This window comes from Cucurbita moschata, unplaced genomic scaffold, assembly GCF_002738365.1.
Source record: "Cucurbita moschata cultivar Rifu unplaced genomic scaffold, Cmos_1.0 Cmo_Scf00025, whole genome shotgun sequence".
Taxonomy (NCBI): domain Eukaryota; kingdom Viridiplantae; phylum Streptophyta; class Magnoliopsida; order Cucurbitales; family Cucurbitaceae; genus Cucurbita; species Cucurbita moschata.
Genome location: NW_019268541.1, coordinates 2,834,044 through 2,851,050, shown reverse-complemented (window position 1 = coordinate 2,851,050; position 17,007 = coordinate 2,834,044). Strand labels below are relative to the sequence as shown.

The 17,007-nt window shown below is 37.9% G+C and overlaps 4 protein-coding genes across 7 annotated transcripts in view; 1 reads left to right on the top strand and 3 right to left on the bottom strand.

Moving 5' to 3' along the window:
* The window catches only part of LOC111461825 (zinc finger CCCH domain-containing protein 14-like), a 3,438-nt gene extending 3,041 nt beyond the window's left edge, over positions 1–397 (bottom strand). Inside the window, exon 1 of the mRNA XM_023105511.1 lies at positions 169–397. Within this exon, the coding sequence (XP_022961279.1) occupies positions 169–250 (82 nt within the window). The 5' untranslated portion in view covers positions 251–397. The remainder of the gene's footprint in view (positions 1–168) is intronic.
* A 1,789-nt stretch (positions 398–2,186) lies between these two features.
* LOC111461359 (non-structural maintenance of chromosomes element 4 homolog A-like) lies at positions 2,187–5,214 on the bottom strand. Its single transcript, XM_023104861.1, has 7 exons — positions 4,729–5,214; positions 4,551–4,628; positions 3,883–4,135; positions 3,685–3,778; positions 3,060–3,276; positions 2,874–2,965; positions 2,187–2,781 (listed from the first exon to the last, which is right to left on the bottom strand). Exons 1-7 carry the CDS (start codon positions 4,961–4,963, stop codon positions 2,518–2,520), a joined length of 1,233 nt encoding a protein of 410 aa, XP_022960629.1. The 5' UTR covers positions 4,964–5,214; the 3' UTR covers positions 2,187–2,517.
* A 2,887-nt stretch (positions 5,215–8,101) lies between these two features.
* LOC111461616 lies at positions 8,102–10,454 on the top strand. The gene is made up of 2 exons (XM_023105210.1): positions 8,102–8,681; positions 9,941–10,454. Exons 1-2 carry the CDS (start codon positions 8,333–8,335, stop codon positions 10,261–10,263), a joined length of 672 nt encoding a protein of 223 aa, XP_022960978.1. The 5' UTR covers positions 8,102–8,332; the 3' UTR covers positions 10,264–10,454.
* Positions 10,427–15,269, bottom strand: LOC111461615 (protein EMSY-LIKE 3-like). 4 transcript variants are annotated; one of them, XM_023105206.1, is made up of 10 exons: positions 14,797–15,269; positions 13,416–13,621; positions 13,216–13,325; positions 12,857–13,096; positions 12,588–12,807; positions 12,443–12,511; positions 11,379–11,624; positions 11,213–11,281; positions 11,067–11,130; positions 10,427–10,774 (listed from the first exon to the last, which is right to left on the bottom strand). In XM_023105206.1, the coding sequence occupies exons 1-10, from the start codon at positions 14,822–14,824 to the stop codon at positions 10,725–10,727; spliced, it is 1,302 nt and encodes a 433-aa protein (XP_022960974.1). In that variant the 5' UTR covers positions 14,825–15,269; the 3' UTR covers positions 10,427–10,724. The 4 variants fall into 4 exon arrangements, with proteins under 4 accessions (XP_022960974.1, XP_022960976.1, XP_022960975.1 ...); XM_023105208.1 differs by having other exon boundaries at positions 12,588–12,788; positions 12,880–13,096; positions 14,797–15,268; XM_023105207.1 differs by having other exon boundaries at positions 10,427–10,771; positions 14,797–15,267.
* Positions 15,270–17,007: the final 1,738 nt, after the last annotated feature.

Genomic DNA, 17,007 nt, shown 5'->3' with positions numbered 1-17,007 from the left:
AAAAAAAAAAAAAAAACAGTAGTGGGATTTCACATACGAGCAACATTGACACCAAGCAAGGGAAACACAACCCAAGAACAAGGTGAATGAGATAACAGTAAAGACGTTGAAAATGCCAAGAAAAAAAAAAAAGAAGTCGAAAACGTGCATTTATGAAGCTTAACGAACCTGGTTTGAACTTCTTAAAGCTGCCGTTTCCATTCAAGGCGGTTTCAGTTCTTTCCCTCTTGCGAACGGCGTCGATGTCCATGGGAGAGAAGAGCGAAGAGTACCCAGTAATGGAAGCGAAGAAGGGGAAATCAAATGGGAATGAAGAAGCGGGAGATGTGAAGGTGAAAACCCTAATAGGGGCGGATTTGAAAATTAGGTCAAAATAATGATAAGATGAAAGAGTGAGGTGGAGAGAGCAAGCTGAGGTGGACTGCAAAAATGTATGGGTGTGAGTCACGTGCTGTGCACGGGAGTTCTGATGTTTGTCTTTAATGTAATAATATTATTTTTTATTATTTTAAATTTCAGCATATTTATTATTTTTCAACTACAAATTTAAGTATTTAAGATATTAATTATCAATTTAAAATCGAATAATTTTAATCCAACCACAACTTAGTTATTAAATATTAACTGTCATTAGAGTTGTTACGGAGTGGGGACAGAAAGCCTTCCTCGTCATTATCTCTACCACCTATTTCATTATTTATCCCTGCAAAATTCTCCATTTATACTTTTAGAATCCGTTGATTTTCGGTGGGCATTTGCGAGAATCATTCCTTGTAGGTAATTTTTTTCGGTTCATTATTCATTTTTCAATATTTCATAAGCAAACATGAGTATAATCCTACTCACGTAATTTCTATCGATTTAATTTTTAATTTTACAACTAAATAATATGTATTGAAAATATATTATAAGACTAGAGGTAGATGGAAATGTAGATATCAAACATAGGTTAGTGCATAAGATCATACTATCATTTTGAAAGTCTATAATTCGAGTATAGTTTAATATAGTCCGAGTATAGTTTAGTATAGTTCGAGTATAATTAAATTTCGAGTATAGTTTAGTATGGTTCTAGTTCAACTATTATGTGAGTGTAAAATTAAACCATCAACTTTTAAAATGATAATTAATGTCTTATCAACTGGACAACCATCAAGTATAGAGACAATATATATAAAAGAATTGTTCGGGTCAGAGAAAAATTTACGTAAGTTCGGAAGTTTTGTTGATAATATTATATTCATAACCAATTTTCCATACAAAGTGGGGGAGAAAGTGACAATTTTAGGCCCTCTAATGACTTTCTTCTCCAATGGGCAAAGAAAAAATTTTTCTGTAAGCAGCTGAGCTACCAGCAATGGCTTCTCTGATTCCAATGGGCAAAGAAAAAATTGATTCGACAGATTTTGATGTCCCACGTTGGTTGGGGAGGAGAACAAAACACCATTTATAAGAGTGTGGAAAACTTCCCTAGCAGACGCGTTTTAAAGCCTTGAAGGGAAGCCCGAAAGAAAAAGCCCAAAGAGGATAATATGTGCTAGCGGTGAGTTTGAGTCGTTATAGAAGAAGTGGGGAAGAGGTGGGGAATGAAGCTGCCTTCATGGCATCTCCTTTTTTAGCTTCTGCCATAACTGGTTTTGTTATCTATGTTCACAATGGATTGAATGCCATGGGGGTGGGAGTCGATAGCCCGATATTTGAACGACTTTGATCCTAAACGCTAACCAACAACACCAGACACCCTAGCTGATTGTTGAAATGAAAAGGAAGGAATTGCTTATCCTTCAAGCTTTGAGCCAAGTCCTTGTGTTTATCTCTTCTTGTTCTTGCTTCCATAATTTCCATCTAACTTACATTTCACTTAGCCCTAATCCAAAATCATGGCAAGAGTTCTTTTTCTACTCCGAGGATATGGCAATTTTCTATATGGTTTTTCAAACCAACAGTCATTCTTGTTGGATGAAAGTCCTACGTCGACAAATTCAGAGAATGATCATGGGTTTATAATCAAATAATACTATCTTCATTGGTATGAAACCTTTTGGAGAAGTTCAAAGCAAAGCTACGAGAGCTTATACTCAAAGTGGATAATATCATACCAGGAGAGTTGTGTTCGTCTAACAATAAGACTAGGTCAATAAGACTAGGTAAAAAAAAGTTGGTTCAGACCTCAAAGAGATATTGAATTAGGCAAACATGCTTATAATTAGAAGCAATATACTATGGTTCTTACAAACTACAAAACAAAATGGCCCTACTTTGGGCTATCATTCCTTGTAATTAGCCACTATTTTTACGTGGTTAGTATCAAGGGGAACAAAGAATGACCTTTACAAAATGGTTGGAGCTTGATCTAAACTACCCAAAAGGCATGGTACTACTCCACAAACATCATTACAACTTAATCGAAACTATGTTAGAAAATTTTAAGTTCGCCAATCATTTTCTCTTCGAACCTAATTATCTATTTACGAGGCAACCGTTAAATATACAACAAAAATGGTAGTTTTCGGAGTTCTAGTTAACCATACCTTGATTAAGCTTTCTCTTACACCTCAAGATTGAAGTTGCTCGTGAATGAGCGCCATTATCAGGAGAATCTTCAACAACAGATTGCATAACTAAACCTCGATTTCGCGACAGCTTTCGGATTGGTGTAGTAGGTAATGCTGCTGCTTCAGAATCGTCGGTCGATGCTTCTGCTTGAGGTACCTGCGCTGAGTTCAGTATGTTCCTGTGTGGCATCAGCTCATCTCCAACTGGTACCATATCCACCATCGGCTGCAAATAAATATCACGTCTTTTATATCTATAATGATCCTCTATCCAATATTGAATACACTCAAATCAAGAGGGCAGAATACTTTATGTACCTTCCAATCCTTGAAATCGAATCTGAATACAAAATGACTGTAATTAACTTCATGTGACATAATGGCGCTATGGGCAGGGGCGTTCTTTGGTGCTGAAAACGTTGGCAGGGAATGTAAGTATAATACAAAGAACGTGATGTTTTCGAACAAAAGCATAAAACGTTTAGTTTGTAGATGTTAACTCACACACGAAATGAGAACCATTTTTATCAATAGTTATCGCAGCCCGACCATCCTTAACCAGAAAGGATAGAGCAAATAAATTCTCTACTGTCTGAGCAAAAGACTTTCTATTCAATATCAAATGTTCAAGTTTAACGGTTTTGTTCCTCCTCAAAATTCCAAACATGATACCCATGTTCTTATCTGTATCTGTTTTTTCTTCAGATCCATTATCTCCGACCTGCGTGTATGAACCACAGAATAATACAATGTTGAATTCATAAGAAACGAACATAAAGAGCAATCAATTTCACAAACGACTTAAGCAAAAAGAAAATGTTATATAGATAATAAGCGAAGAATGTAATGCAGTCGAGCGTTGAGGGGTGACTCCAATCAAACTTTATTAAGGTACACCTGAGGCATTAGCAAGTTCAATGATACACGTCGGGCAAGAAAAGAAATAAATGTACGTGCAGTAAGGCATTAGCAAGTTCCATCTAGCGAAACGTGCTTGTGTTAGTCTCCACATTAATAGAGTGCTTAAAAAGTTTACCAACAAATTAACATTGCTCACAACAGAGTGGCAGATGACTCACTCAATCCTCAATCCTCAATCCAAAATACTTAAATATCAATACGTTCTAACCTCTGCAGGTCTGTAACTTTCAGTAGGTCGGGAACGTTTCCTGGAAATATTAGTAGTTTTTCGCTGCTTCAACTGATTGCTCATAGGTCCAAGCCTTGAAAAAGAACACAACAAAAAAAGTTATATAATTGAATTAAAACATTAACAGAAGACAATTCGACGTCAGGTTAGTGAGCAAAAGGAATCCATGAATCTCACATGGTGCGGCATCCATGGCCATTCATGAAAATAGACGAAACACCGAGTCCAATATCTTTCCAACTGACAGAAACCAGGTCGTTTTCTTCGGATGTTATATTACCGTTAATGTCAGCAAACTCTCTGAGAAGACAACTAACAAAATTTGATGGAGTAACACCTTCATTTGACTGAGACCTAATAGAGGTCACGAGGGAGCTTGCAATATCTTGCAACGCCTCTGCATCTGCAACTTGTTCCCTTGGCTTCTGAACTGAAACCCAAATGGAAACACAACCATGTCACACAGCTGACAAGATCAACAGGAATGTATGAATGCAGGGGGGAAGCCAAAGATGCACAATTTCGTCTCTTGTTGGTGAAAATTCTAAGAGTTGTGCCGTAATGCCACAACCAAAATGGTTTGATACTCAACTGTTATAGCAGAAGCGGAAGTAAGATCGATCACACTCACACACCCACAAACAAACAAAGAGACACAAAGATTTACTTGTGGTTTACAAGTGTATCTATCACACTCTCACACTACCAAATGGTTATGAACTAAATCAGAGTTAATAACCAAAATAAATGAAAATATGAACCATCGAAACGTTACTAACTAAATGAGAGTAAAAGAGACAACAGTTCTGGAATGAAAAAACGAGAAAGGAAGAGTACAGAGATACCTTGCTCGTGCAACTTTTCCACCTCATTGATGATAACATTAAACTTATCCAAATCCTTCGACAAATCTTCTCTTCGTTCTTCGAAGTAAAGAAACCAATAAAAACCGATTACACACAGTCAAATCAAGCCCACAACTCAAAATCCAGCTCTAATTCAAAATGCAGAGACTCATCCTACCGCTAATCTCATGAATAACAGCAAGGTACCGAGAGCGAAGAACCCGCCGCTTCGACAACTCTTGCTGACCCTCTTCTTCTTCAGTCGTATTGTCCACGCCGGACTTCTCTCGCTCCCGAGATACCACCTTCTCCCGCTTAACGTCCCTTAAACTCGCAGCATCGAAAGCAACGGCGCCGCCTCTACTCCGATTACTGCGGCTGCTGGCGGCGGGTTCGCGTTTGACAGGCCTCATCGTTAGGATCGCGCAATGCAAGCCCTTATCTAAAATTAGGGGTCAAATTCAGGGAGAATAATCGAAAATTGGTGAAGAATCAGAACGTCGCAGATGAAATTTGAGAGTAGAAATCGAGATTTTCTGTTAAAAAAATTTGAATTTGGAGAGAGAGAGAAACGAAAAACAGAAGAGGAAAAGAGCGGGCGTCTCCGAGTACTGAAATTTCGCGCCGTCGGTGTCGGAGGTTTCCATTTCCGATTTCTTCTTCACAGTTTATGAGACAAAATTTATTTATACTATTTTATTGCCAACCATATTTGATATATTAAATATAAATACAAAAAAATATTTGATTGGCTGGTTAGTGTTTCTGACTGCTTTATGATTTACCCAAATCCTGACCTACATAAGACCGAGTTCCACTGACTCTTCTATCTCTTCCACTCTCTTCTGAAGAGCGGACAAGTACTTAAGCGCCCCAACACGAGGGTATCCAACAGTCCTATCTAACGGTGTTTCTGTTTCTACCATTTCGTACTCAACTTTTGAATTAGCTCCGAGTTTTGTTTGGAAGGCACATAGTGCTGCCTTCTGTGGGCATTTAGATACTTGATGAGCTCACACTCGCTATCATTACTGTATTGGAAGAGGGAAGCTCAAACGAGCCAACTCCAACAAAAGTCTTGTGGTCAACTCAAAAACACCACAACGTGAGACACGGAAGTTAGACAAAGTATTTATCTCCACCTAGGAAGATAAATAGCGAGGTTGATGTCATATTAGAGGCAGAATTGCTTGCCACGAATGAATGTCATACGTCTGAATCCGAGCTAGCTGAATTCTACGTGCAGTTAAATGACTTACTAACAGTTAGATTTCATCCCGTTAAAATTTAGTTGTGGCTTAAATTTAGTTTTAAAGCTAGATTTGAAGTGTTCAACCTTGTCTATTCAGTTCTAGCCATTTTTCAACTCAGGTTTCTTGCTGGTTTGAGACATTTTGGCGTATTCGAGACCAAATTCAGTCCAATTAGGTTATCCACATCAATTTAACTCGATTCTTTAGTCGGTTTAATAGTGTATTTTGGTTTAGTAGTGTATTTCGGTTTAGTAGTGGATTCACTGCTTAAATGTCTACGAGCTAGATTGATTGGAATTGTTTGATGCACAAATAACACGTATCATGTGGCTTTTATTTGCGTGTTATTAATTGAAATATTATATATATATATATATATATATATATATTATGTGATACATATGCAGTCATGTATGATCGACCATGATTTTATATGGTCATTCATATGATATATAAGATACCATGAACGTGATTATGTATATGTTTTTTCGAGACACTACGAATATGAATTTGTATATGCTATATGAAAGACCATGGTTACAAATGCACGTCTCGTAATGATGAAGTAATGTAACGTATAAAAATGTTACAGTGTATCATATCACTGAACCATGAGTTTACATGCGAGACATCTTGCATGTTGTATGCTCATGCAACCATAGATTACTTCTCGAGTTATGTAATATATGGACATATACACTCACAGCATTATTTTTTTCATTGATTTTTCAGCAGTGTGAGTGTGCGCTTACCCATAGTCAAAACTAGGGAGTAGGTTAACGAGCCTACCCAATATGCCCAAGTGCATGTGTATAGACCGTATGTAGAGAACTGTTTTACATCCAACCCCTGCTCGAGAATGCAAGTAGGGCCAAATATTAATCATGAAATTAGGTCAAAACAATGATAATACGTATTATATGTGACTGCATTTCCTGACCCCATCAAAATGGTGTCACTTACTGATTATATGGGACCTATGCACAGTTGGCAGCTTCTACGACAAAGACGGTGTAGTCATGTTTTCATCAACAGGACAATATGCTAATATTTTTCGTTTCTAAATTTCACTTTAATGAGCCGTTAAAACTAATTTCTGAGGTTAGTTTTTGCACGGTTATGTTATATTTATTTAAATTCATTGATTTTAAAAAATAAAATGTTTTAAATGTTTCTTATAGATTCCGAAGTTTTAAAAGTATTTTGCTTTAATGTAATTTGAAATGTCTTACATGCATATAGTATCGGTCTTATATTTAAGACGAAAAGTAGATCGTTACAATAACTCGAGTGATATAGAATATATACCCTCGACTAAGAGGTCTAAAGTTCGTATCCAATTTCTAGTGGAACATCTTTCACAATCCCGGGAGAGATAGTTCACTAATAGACCAAAGTATAAGTAATTCATTCACATCCCGATCATGAATGTTTGGAATCCATATAAAATCGATTTATTTTCGACATCATATCCATATTTAGCATGGTTAGCAGCAAGGTTAGCCGAAAGATGGTTATCGGTTCAAGAACGCAAGGTGTACCTGTTTTTTCAGGGTAAGAAGGGGTAGAGAAAATACCTCGAGCCAATGTTTGAGTACCAGGCACTACGACATTGAAATAAATCATGCCATATTCCTAGGAACAGCTCGAACGACCTTCAACAAAGGGTACCTATACCCTTGAAATCAATACAGGTGGGTAGGTAGAGAATACCTAGGGACGTAAGAACAACTCTCTCCAAGAAACTTGGTAAAATAGCTCCATAATTTCGGGAGAAGGGGTGACTCCTCACAAAGGGGGTTGCAGTGACTTGACTCAGGCGACTGTTTACCAAAAACCCAGGTCTCCGTAAAGTCGTAAGACCATATATGGGGGCTGACGTCTGCCCAGTGCCGGAAGGCCAAGGAAGTTAGTGACCTGATGACAGGGGAACTAACGACCGAAGCCCCAAAAGATGTTCCACTAGAATCTTTCGACTGGAACGTGGAAAGGAGCAAAAACCCAAAAACAGAAGCAAAAGAGGAAATACTGCGTCGACGGCTGACTCAAGTGCCCCCGAACCGTGCGAAATGCCCTCTGAGCTCGAGTTTACCGGAGATCTTAGAGGGGCACCCAATCAAGACCGCTGTGAACATCGGGCGTAACTATAGCGGTCCCAAAAATTAGATAGGAACATGAGTCTATGGATAATATTATCACTCTTAAAGTTTAGAAATTAAAAAGAAACGCAATATTCAAAAGTTCAAATATTAAATTAGCACTATAATATAATAAATTAAAGAGAAAATGTTCATTTTATAACTTTTATGATTTTGTTCTCCACAAATTTGCTCTCAAATCTATTCATTTCCGCACGAACAAAATCGATTTCGCCATCAAATTAATCGTCCTCTAACCGTCTTCCCAACCAGTCTCCGTCAGATTGTTGTATCAATCTGCTTCCCAACCAAAATCATTTCAAATCCTTCGATTCACTTCATAACACCTTCAGTTCCCGTTCATCTCCGTGTGATTTTTCCGGTGTCGGCGATGTCGAGCTCTACCCTCGAGTCTTTTAAAGTTGAAACCAGTGATGGGGTGAAGCTCCAGACGCGGGTTTTCAAGCCAAAAGATGAGGAGGCAAGGCAAAATCTGGTGGTTGTTTTGGTCCATCCTTACTCCATTATGGGTGGTTGTCAAGGGCTTTTGAGAGGAATTGCCTGTGGGATAGCGGAGAGCGGTTACAGGGCTGTGACTTTTGATATGAGGGGTGCTGGGAAATCGTCTGGAAGGGCTTCTCTCACTGGATTTGCTGAAATTAAGGATGTTGTTGCTGTTTGTAAATGGGTTTGTGAGAATCTGTTTGTTCATCGAATTTTGTTGGTGGGTTCATCTGCAGGTATGTTGTTTTTTAGTTTCTTCTGTGAAATTTTGGTCTCGGATTGGTTGTCTGGTTTGGTGATTGCTTTGGGATATGATTGTTCTTACATATTGATTCAAATTCTTTTCAAGATCATGTTCTAAATTGCTGTCTGTTACATTTGATTTCTTTTATGGAATGAAACTCTCTGGTTGGTTGTTGTATGATATCGATTCATGGAAAAGAAGAATTTGTTCATGATCTTCTTGCTCGGAGAAAAGTAAGTGCCTGAAATGGCTGTGACTGTTTCTGTTTTATAAGCTTTATATGTGTGTATATATACATATAGACTGGTGGAATGACATTGAAGATTTTGAATGTGGAAGATGTAAGAGAGATTTCCCAGGTGATTAAATGGAATAAGGCTTGAAAATACAAATTTTAAGATGTAGTATTGTATTTGAGATCCAAAGAATCGATCAAACAAGAGAAGTTTTCACTTTCTTGTGAGATCCCACATCGGTTGGAGAGGAGAACGAAACATTCTTTATTAGGGTGTGGAAACCTCTCCTTAGCAGACGTGTTTTAGAAACCTTGAGAGAAAGCCCGAAGAGGACACTATCTGCTTTCTTGTGAGATCCCACATCGGTTGGAGAGGAGAACGAAACATTCTTTATCAGGGTATGGAAACCTTTCCTTAGCAGACGTGTTTTAGAAATCTTGCGGGAAAGCCCAAAGAGGACACTATTTGCTTTCTTGTGAGATCCCACATCAGTTGGAGAGAAGAACGAAACATTCTTTATCAGGGTATGGAAACCTCTCCTTAGCAGACGTGTTTTAAAAACCCTGAGAGAAAGCTCGAAGAGGACACTATCTGCTAGCAGTAGGTTTGTGCCGTTCAAAAGAATTGATCAAATAGGAAGCTTTCCTTTTAAGACATAATCTTAAGGCTTGCTAATCGTGGAACTCACCAAAACTAGGCTAGCAAGTGTCCTTTTAGTTCAGTGACGATGTTGCTTCAGTTATCTATATGGTCTGGTTTCCTCGCATATGAACTGTCCAGGACGAAACCCGTTCGAGATAAAATAATGCCACATCTTGGAAGAGGATCTACACCCTTTTGCTTTCTCATTTTACAATGTCAAACCTGCTACTATCATATATTAGGCACATCATAGACAATGGGGAGAAATATAGTTTCAAAGCAAGACTAAGGGTGGGATTGAGGGAGGGGGATGATGCATCTTACAAAACTTGGCCCAAGAACATTATTTCCTATTACTTTGTGTCCATTGCAGGGGCCCCTATTGCAGGCTCATCTGTGGATTTGATAGAACAAGTGGTAGGCTATGTTAGCCTTGGCTACCCCTTTGGCCTTGCTGCCTCAATTCTTTTTGGAAGACACCACAATGCTATTTTACGGTCTCCAAAACCGAAACTTTTCGTGATGGGCACACGGGATGGTTTTACGAGCGTGAAGCAATTGCAGAATAAGTTAAAATCTGCAGCAGGACGTGTTGAATCACATCTAGTACAAGGCGCGAGCCATTTTGAAATGGAAGGCCTTGCATATGACTCTCAAATGGTGGATATTATCCTTCATTTTCTTGCTTCTTTGTAGGATAGGATAATACCATCAATTTTATTCAGAATATTTGTGTATTAGGCTTTGTGATATTAACTCCTTGTGCGTTGTGAAGGAAATTCATAGATTTTGCCTCAACAAATTCTGTCATAGTGTTGAATATGTATTGATACAACAGCATATATGAGAGGCAGGGAGCTACTAATCTACAAGAGATTCTATTGACTGTAGAATAAGTTTTACACAGAATATTTCTACTGAAGTTAAGCTAGGGATCAAAATAAAACAAGAACTCTTAGTACAATCAATAAACAAAAGGCAAGGCATCAGTAACTGCATGGTTGGTTTGAAAACGCCACAACGGAGCGAGCATGCTGCTGAGTTTTCCATTCAACAAAATCGTTTCATCACCGTTGTCATCGTCGATCATTGGCAGGCCTGCTGCAGGTTTAAGCATTTTGATTCTTTGCCATTTCGGAGCTTCGGCCACTTGATCGTCATACACGAACCATTGATTGTCCTTGAGAATATGGTTCTCTCCCATCTGCTTGAATCCCAAAAAATAAATGACAAAACGAGGAAGAAACATCGCCTTCTCATAACAAGTAACCTAATTTAACCTTTGTTATTTCAACTTAGATAAAGAAAAACAAAGTATATTGAGATTGATGTGATGAAATGGTGCCATTCAAGTTGCAAGTTCAATAATCAGATGAGTTTTTTTACTCGTTCAAGTTGCTAATGTTTAACCAAATACATTGACAACAATACAGAACTAATGCAATATCATTTAATTTATCAACTGCACACCAGTAAGCATATGTTTAATTAGTTATTACCACTTTCACCATCTGACGCATCTTCGAGCCTTGCAATCGTGTCGACAAGGGATTGCTCATGGTCCTGCATTTGTATAGATTCAGATTTAGTTGCATAAATAAACACATATAGCGCAACATTAAGGTCGAGATCGGACAGTTCATACTTTCAGCACTTTCTTAGCCTTTTCAATCTCCATGGGATCTGGATTATTAGCACCAAATACTTTTTCCACCTGCTTGAACATCTCCATCAAGGAAAACAAAGTTAGCCAAAATGAATGTTCACAATAACTTCACAGATGATATGAAATCATATTAGATCCGGCATACCTCCTTAATCAGCGTGTCTGTGTGAAGTATTTCAATATCACCCATAGCCTGCTTCCGAGATCCATTATGAGCTACGGGCAAGTCTTTCCTTGATTGACCCTTCGTGGTTCCTCTACCCTTTCCACCAGCAGCAACTGCACCGCCTCGTGTCATGGACTTCTTACTGCCCCTCCCGTGCCCAGGGCGTGCGCCACTGCGAGATAATACCGAATCCTCTCTTTCCCATCTAATATCTTCAAGAGAAATCTAACAGGAAGGATGTATAAACAATTCATAAGTGACAATATTCCAATTCTGATCACGACTTCCAATAGAAATATGACAACTGAGTATATGGTCCCCCATTTCATCATTCAATTAATAGTCCTGATCTCTAAGTGAAAAATGAAGCCACATTTTTTCAGATCATTTGGTTTATAATCAACAGCAATGACTGTTGGTGGTTCAATTTGAGCATAAGCTGTACAAATTCTTGAACAGCTGTATATAGATCACAAGCAGTAAACCAGCAAGATCTCGAGCAAGTATCTATTATAAGGTTGGAAGACAGTTAACTCTAAAAGATTCCACTCTAAATCACGAGTCCTACAGAGACGTGACATCATTACTGCTGCATAAATTATCTTCCAGGTGCAAGTTTGATCTAAGAGCTTAAAATTATGCACCAGAATACATTACAAGAATGTATAATGTTTGTCATTACTTCACCTTCACCAGTAAACAACTGTTACAAGAACAAACCAAACAGAACCCATTCTATAATGAAGCAATCGAAGTACAAGCTCGGATTGTCTATCACATAGAATATTGCAATCTGGTTATAAACATCCTACTGATCACGACATCTATAATGTTTAACTCTAACCTAGGTCCAAGCTGAGGAAATATAAAGTTGATCTCAAAAATAAACTAAACAAAATCCAAAATGCTTCTCATTTGTCATCTTGAATATGTGAAGAGCAATTCTTTCAATAAAAGTAACATTCTTGAGAATAATATGCGAACAAAGGGAAATCTAGCAAGCCCCTTATTTATTTATTCATTTTGAGGGTAGGGCGGAATACCTCTTTAAGGTTGACCCATTCCCATGTCTCGTGTGCTGTATTAATATCGTACACCAAAGCATGACGGCCCTTGTCCCAAATAAGGATATGTGAGATCAAGGAGAACCAACGTTTAGAGTAAAACCAAATCAGTAATAGAACAAACCTCGGCATGGTTATAATCAGTTATAACAGCCTCATAGAAACTGTTGTCTTCAGGCCATCTAGTCCAAACTTTCCGTCCAATTAATGGTTCGTGGGTCGCTGCTTCAGCATTTTCATTTGAAGCAAAGGCTCCTAAAGAACCTCGATTATTCACTTGGCCACTTCTGGACTTCAAAACAAGTGCTGCAATTAATACAATGGACTGACCAGATAATAAAGGATAAATAAAAACTAAACAGAGAAAAATTACTCTAAATTCTTCAACAGGTACAAGTACAAATTATAAAACTTACTGATTTTGTCTTTGTAGTCCTAGCTCCAGGGGGTGGACCACGTCTTACAGCTGATGACGATGGTTGCGTACCAGTGGGTATTGCAGAAGTAGGTGCACCTTGGGATGTTTTCTGTTTCTTCCGTGATGCTGAGGCAGTGGGGCTCGGTACGAGATCGGCCATTGGTTGATCAGAATTGAGCTTTCCAGGTTGGAGTCCATTTGTTGTTCTCCATTCCCTAAGAGCATTAATCATAAGAATAAATTACAAAATAGCATGATCCATACCAGCTGTTTTAAGTAGCAGTACAGCACAAGCTATACCATATGCAAAATAAACGATCATGAATAATCAAACCTTATTCTTTTGATGACATCGTCTGCATTTACCCTCGACAAAAGTTTTCTGTGTTCCTCATCTGATACTCTCAATTCCTTTCTTAATTCTGTTATTAAACTTTCTTTCTCCTGACAAGTTAAGATTGTAAGGAATCAGAAAGCTGGGCATAAAAATTAATTTGATGAATGCAAAGAACAAACAATTAGAGAAAAAGATACCCATGTAATTGCATCGGATTGAGCTTTAAAAGCACGCAGGACTGAACTATATGCTTCCTGCTCGATTTGGTGGATCTGCATTTCCATATCACCAAGCATCCTAGGTAACGTAGAAGAATTTATCGGTGCAGATCTTCCATTCCCAGCAGGAACTCCACCCCTTTGAAATCTATTTTGATGAGGAGGAGGAAGGTCGTCGTCTGTTCCTGTAGTTGTTTTACACCATAAAGTCTTAAATCTAGAAGAAGAAATCTCCAGATGAATGCTGCCATTCTAGGAAGCATATATTAAACAAACAAAATCCTCCAAACAAGTTCATAAGGCTCCTTCCATACTGTCTTACAGGCAGTCGCTTATTACGCACGAACACCGAATTTAAACAGAATATAAATGTCAATTCATTACCCATTATAAAACTAGAATAGTTCTTAGCTAGTGAATACAAAGACATAACTAGAGAAAATGAAGCTAAATTAAACGAGAGAAAGGAGAAAGTTCATATAGCCAAAGGGAAATATTTATATTGACACAACAGAATGGATCACAAGAAAGACTTATTTCATTCATTTTAACAAGTTAGCACAAGACTCCATTTGGTGAAAAAATTCTCACTAAAACATAGCATGGCAAGAAGGCACAATCGAGTCTACCGGGTTGCCAGGAAAAAATGCTACTGTAATTTACAAGTAAGAAAGGCCTAATGGACAGAAAAAAAATAACTTTAACCCTGAATGACTAAGGCTCCCATTGATAACCATTTCGTTTTTACTTTTCTATCTTTGAAAATTGTACTTATTGTACTTATTTCTTCACAATTCTTCCCTCTTAAAGAAAACCTGGATTCTATGCCAAATTCTAACCATAAAAGTATGTAATGTTCTTGTTTTTATGTTTGAATCCAAATTCTAACCACAAAAATAAGTATGGAATCCAAAATCTAAACATAAAAATAAGTATATAAAATGTTCTTGTTTTTATGTTTCAAAACTTGGCATGAATTTGGATAACTTTTGTTAGGAAGTAGATAAGAAAATAAAGGAACTCAAGTAGTATCTATGAGCTTAATTCTCCAAACTCAAAAAACAATAACCAAATGGGCCTGAACTTAGAAGTGCCTAGGAACAGCCACCGGAGGTAAAGCAAGCAACAAAAAGCATAATAAATGGGGAAAAAATCAACATACAGCCACTCACTTCCATTATAAAATTCGTTTCTAAATGAACTTATCAGCTAAAAGTACTGGAAGTGGATGAAATACTTAAAACAACGGGATAAAACTAGCCCTTATCAAGAGTAGAGCATTATTCAGAAGGCAAACTATTGCTATTGAACCCTAGAAAACCCTTCAAAAGTTCAAAACCAATCTTTTCAATTTACTCACCGCTGCTATCCGACGGTTCATACTCCATGGGAAGTTCCTCCCACCCAAATCAACGATAAACCACACGAACCCACGAACAAAAAGCAACTTCACGACAAACCCAACTCTTAAAACGCGGTAAAATTTCTCAGGATTCAACGGGAACACCGCAAACCCAACACGGAACCTTGCAGAATATGGCCCCAACTCCAAGCTCAAGCGCCACCCATGGAAGTCCAAGAAGCCAAATTTGCAGACCCAACACGGATCGAGTGAGAATCAAGACTCGATTCGCTCGGAAAAGTTCAGTCGACGGCAAAAGAATTTCAGGCAATAAAATACGAATTTGACACAACTAGGGATTGGGAATTCAGAGTTCGATTTTTCTTCGCGTTTTCTTGAGAGGAGGCTTGAAGAAGGTGTGAAAGATGAACGAGACGAGGGAAGCCGTTCAGGGTTGGGAGGGAAGGCGGACTTGAAATCGATTATTGTCTCCAATCCGTCCATTTTGTTTTCCCGTTAATAACTTCTTTCAAGTCCGTCTAATTATTTAAAAATTAACATTATGTGAATATCATCGTTTAATATTAATTTGAATTTAATTCAACCGATTAAAAATTCATTCCTAACAAATGTTATTATTGAATGAACTATACTCAAGTGGATAATAATATCGTCTCTAATATTAATTAATTAATTGTAAATCAAAACGATTCTTAAAGTTAAACTTCAAACACATTTAAATTTAAAGAATTGATTATAAATAAATAATTTAAAATCTTCATTTTCATGAACGATTGTTGTCTTAGACAGTTCGACATAGTCAAACGTAGAGTAAAAGTTCTTCAATGCCAATATGGTGTTTGAAAGTCCAAATCTATATATTTTGGCTCATATTGAACCGATTACTGTAGGTTTCGATGGAAATTCTAGGCTTTTGGTAAATATTCTATTTAACCTGTAGGGTCGAGGCTCTATGATGACCTAGCTTGAATGAAGCAAGGACTCTCCATTTAGACCGAAGAATTAAGAAGAGAGCGGGGGAGACTTATTTCCATGAACTAAATAGAATAGATGAGGGAGATTATATTATTTGTCCATGTCCTTACCCTAGTCCGTTTTTTTTTCAATATAAATATATCTATATCTATATATAGATCAAAGCTAAGACACAAGACCCATTTCTCCAAACGGTCTTGGTGCGGAAGAGTAATTTTGATGGATCATATTTAATTTATTTGAACTCAAACCCAAATATGATGACTCAGTTTGATAAAGCTAGATTTACCTAATCATATGACCGTAATGAATACCCTCGAAGTTATCTAGGTTTACCATTTTTTTTGTCTTCAATTATAATTTAAGACATATGTCAACGTGTAATTGGCCCTAAATTCAATATATTTTTTTTTAATTTCATCATTAACTTTGAAAAACAATGTGACAATTTGTGATTGACCAAAATTTTTCGTTCACGTTGTAAATATGAGCAAACCTTATTATTAGAATATATTTATATAGCCCTAATGTAACGCCCTAGATCTACCGCTAGCAGATATTTATATAGCCTTATAAATGGCGGTTTGTTCTCCTCCCCAACTAATGTGGGACATCACAGTCTACCCCCTTCAGGGCCCAGCGTCCTTGCTGGCACTCTTTCCTTCCTCCAATCGATGTGGGACCGCCCCCCAAATTCACCTCCCTTTAGGGTCCAGCGTCCTTACTGGCACACCGCCTCGTGTCTATCCCCCTTCGGGGAACAGCGAGAAGACTGGCACATCGTCCAGTGTCTGGCTCTAATACCATTTGTAATGGCCCAGATCCACTGCTAGCAGATATTGTCCTCTTTGGGCTTTCCCTTTCGTGCTTCCCCTCAAGGCTTTAAAACGCGTCTGCTAGGTGAAGGTTTCCACACTCTTATAAGTGGTGGTTTGTTCTCCTCCCCAACCTTCTCCTCCCCGACCTTAGCTTAGTTGGTATCAGAGCCAGGTTATAAATCTTGTAGACTAGCCTACTAAGTAGGCTTGACATGTTCCACGGTCCAATTGTCGATGCTCCATCGTTGTCAGGTACACCTTGCGTAGGAAGAGGGAAGGACGGATATCCTTGTGATATATTTAATGTGGTTGGCCTTAAATATTGAATGTCATGATACTGTATGATTTTATGTTGTGATGTGATCTTGTGTCAATGCATGTCTTTACGTTACCACCTTTATGTTTTCTTTTCCTT

Bases quoted from the DNA above. Each gene is read 5' to 3' on its own strand.
- LOC111461359 (XM_023104861.1), bottom strand. From the start codon at position 4,963: ATGAGGCCTGTCAAACGCGAACCCGCCGCCAGCAGCCGCAGTAATCGG. The intron at 3,779-3,882 runs GTGAGATTCATG...TTCTTTTTCAAG, and splicing joins GGCCATGGATGCCGCACCAT to GCTTGGACCTATGAGCAATC. The intron at 2,782-2,873 runs GTACATAAAGTA...ATTTATTTGCAG, and splicing joins TCGATTTCAAGGATTGGAAG to CCGATGGTGGATATGGTACC.
- LOC111461616 (XM_023105210.1), top strand. From the start codon at position 8,333: ATGTCGAGCTCTACCCTCGAGTCTTTTAAAGTTGAAACCAGTGATGGG. The intron at 8,682-9,940 runs GTATGTTGTTTT...TGTCCATTGCAG, and splicing joins GTTGGTGGGTTCATCTGCAG to GGGCCCCTATTGCAGGCTCA.
- LOC111461615 (XM_023105206.1), bottom strand. From the start codon at position 14,824: ATGGAGTATGAACCGTCGGATAGCAGCG. The intron at 12,512-12,587 runs GTTTGTTCTATT...ATTTGGGACAAG, and splicing joins CTGATTATAACCATGCCGAG to GGCCGTCATGCTTTGGTGTA. The intron at 11,282-11,378 runs GTATGCCGGATC...ATGTTCAAGCAG, and splicing joins CAGACACGCTGATTAAGGAG to GTGGAAAAAGTATTTGGTGC.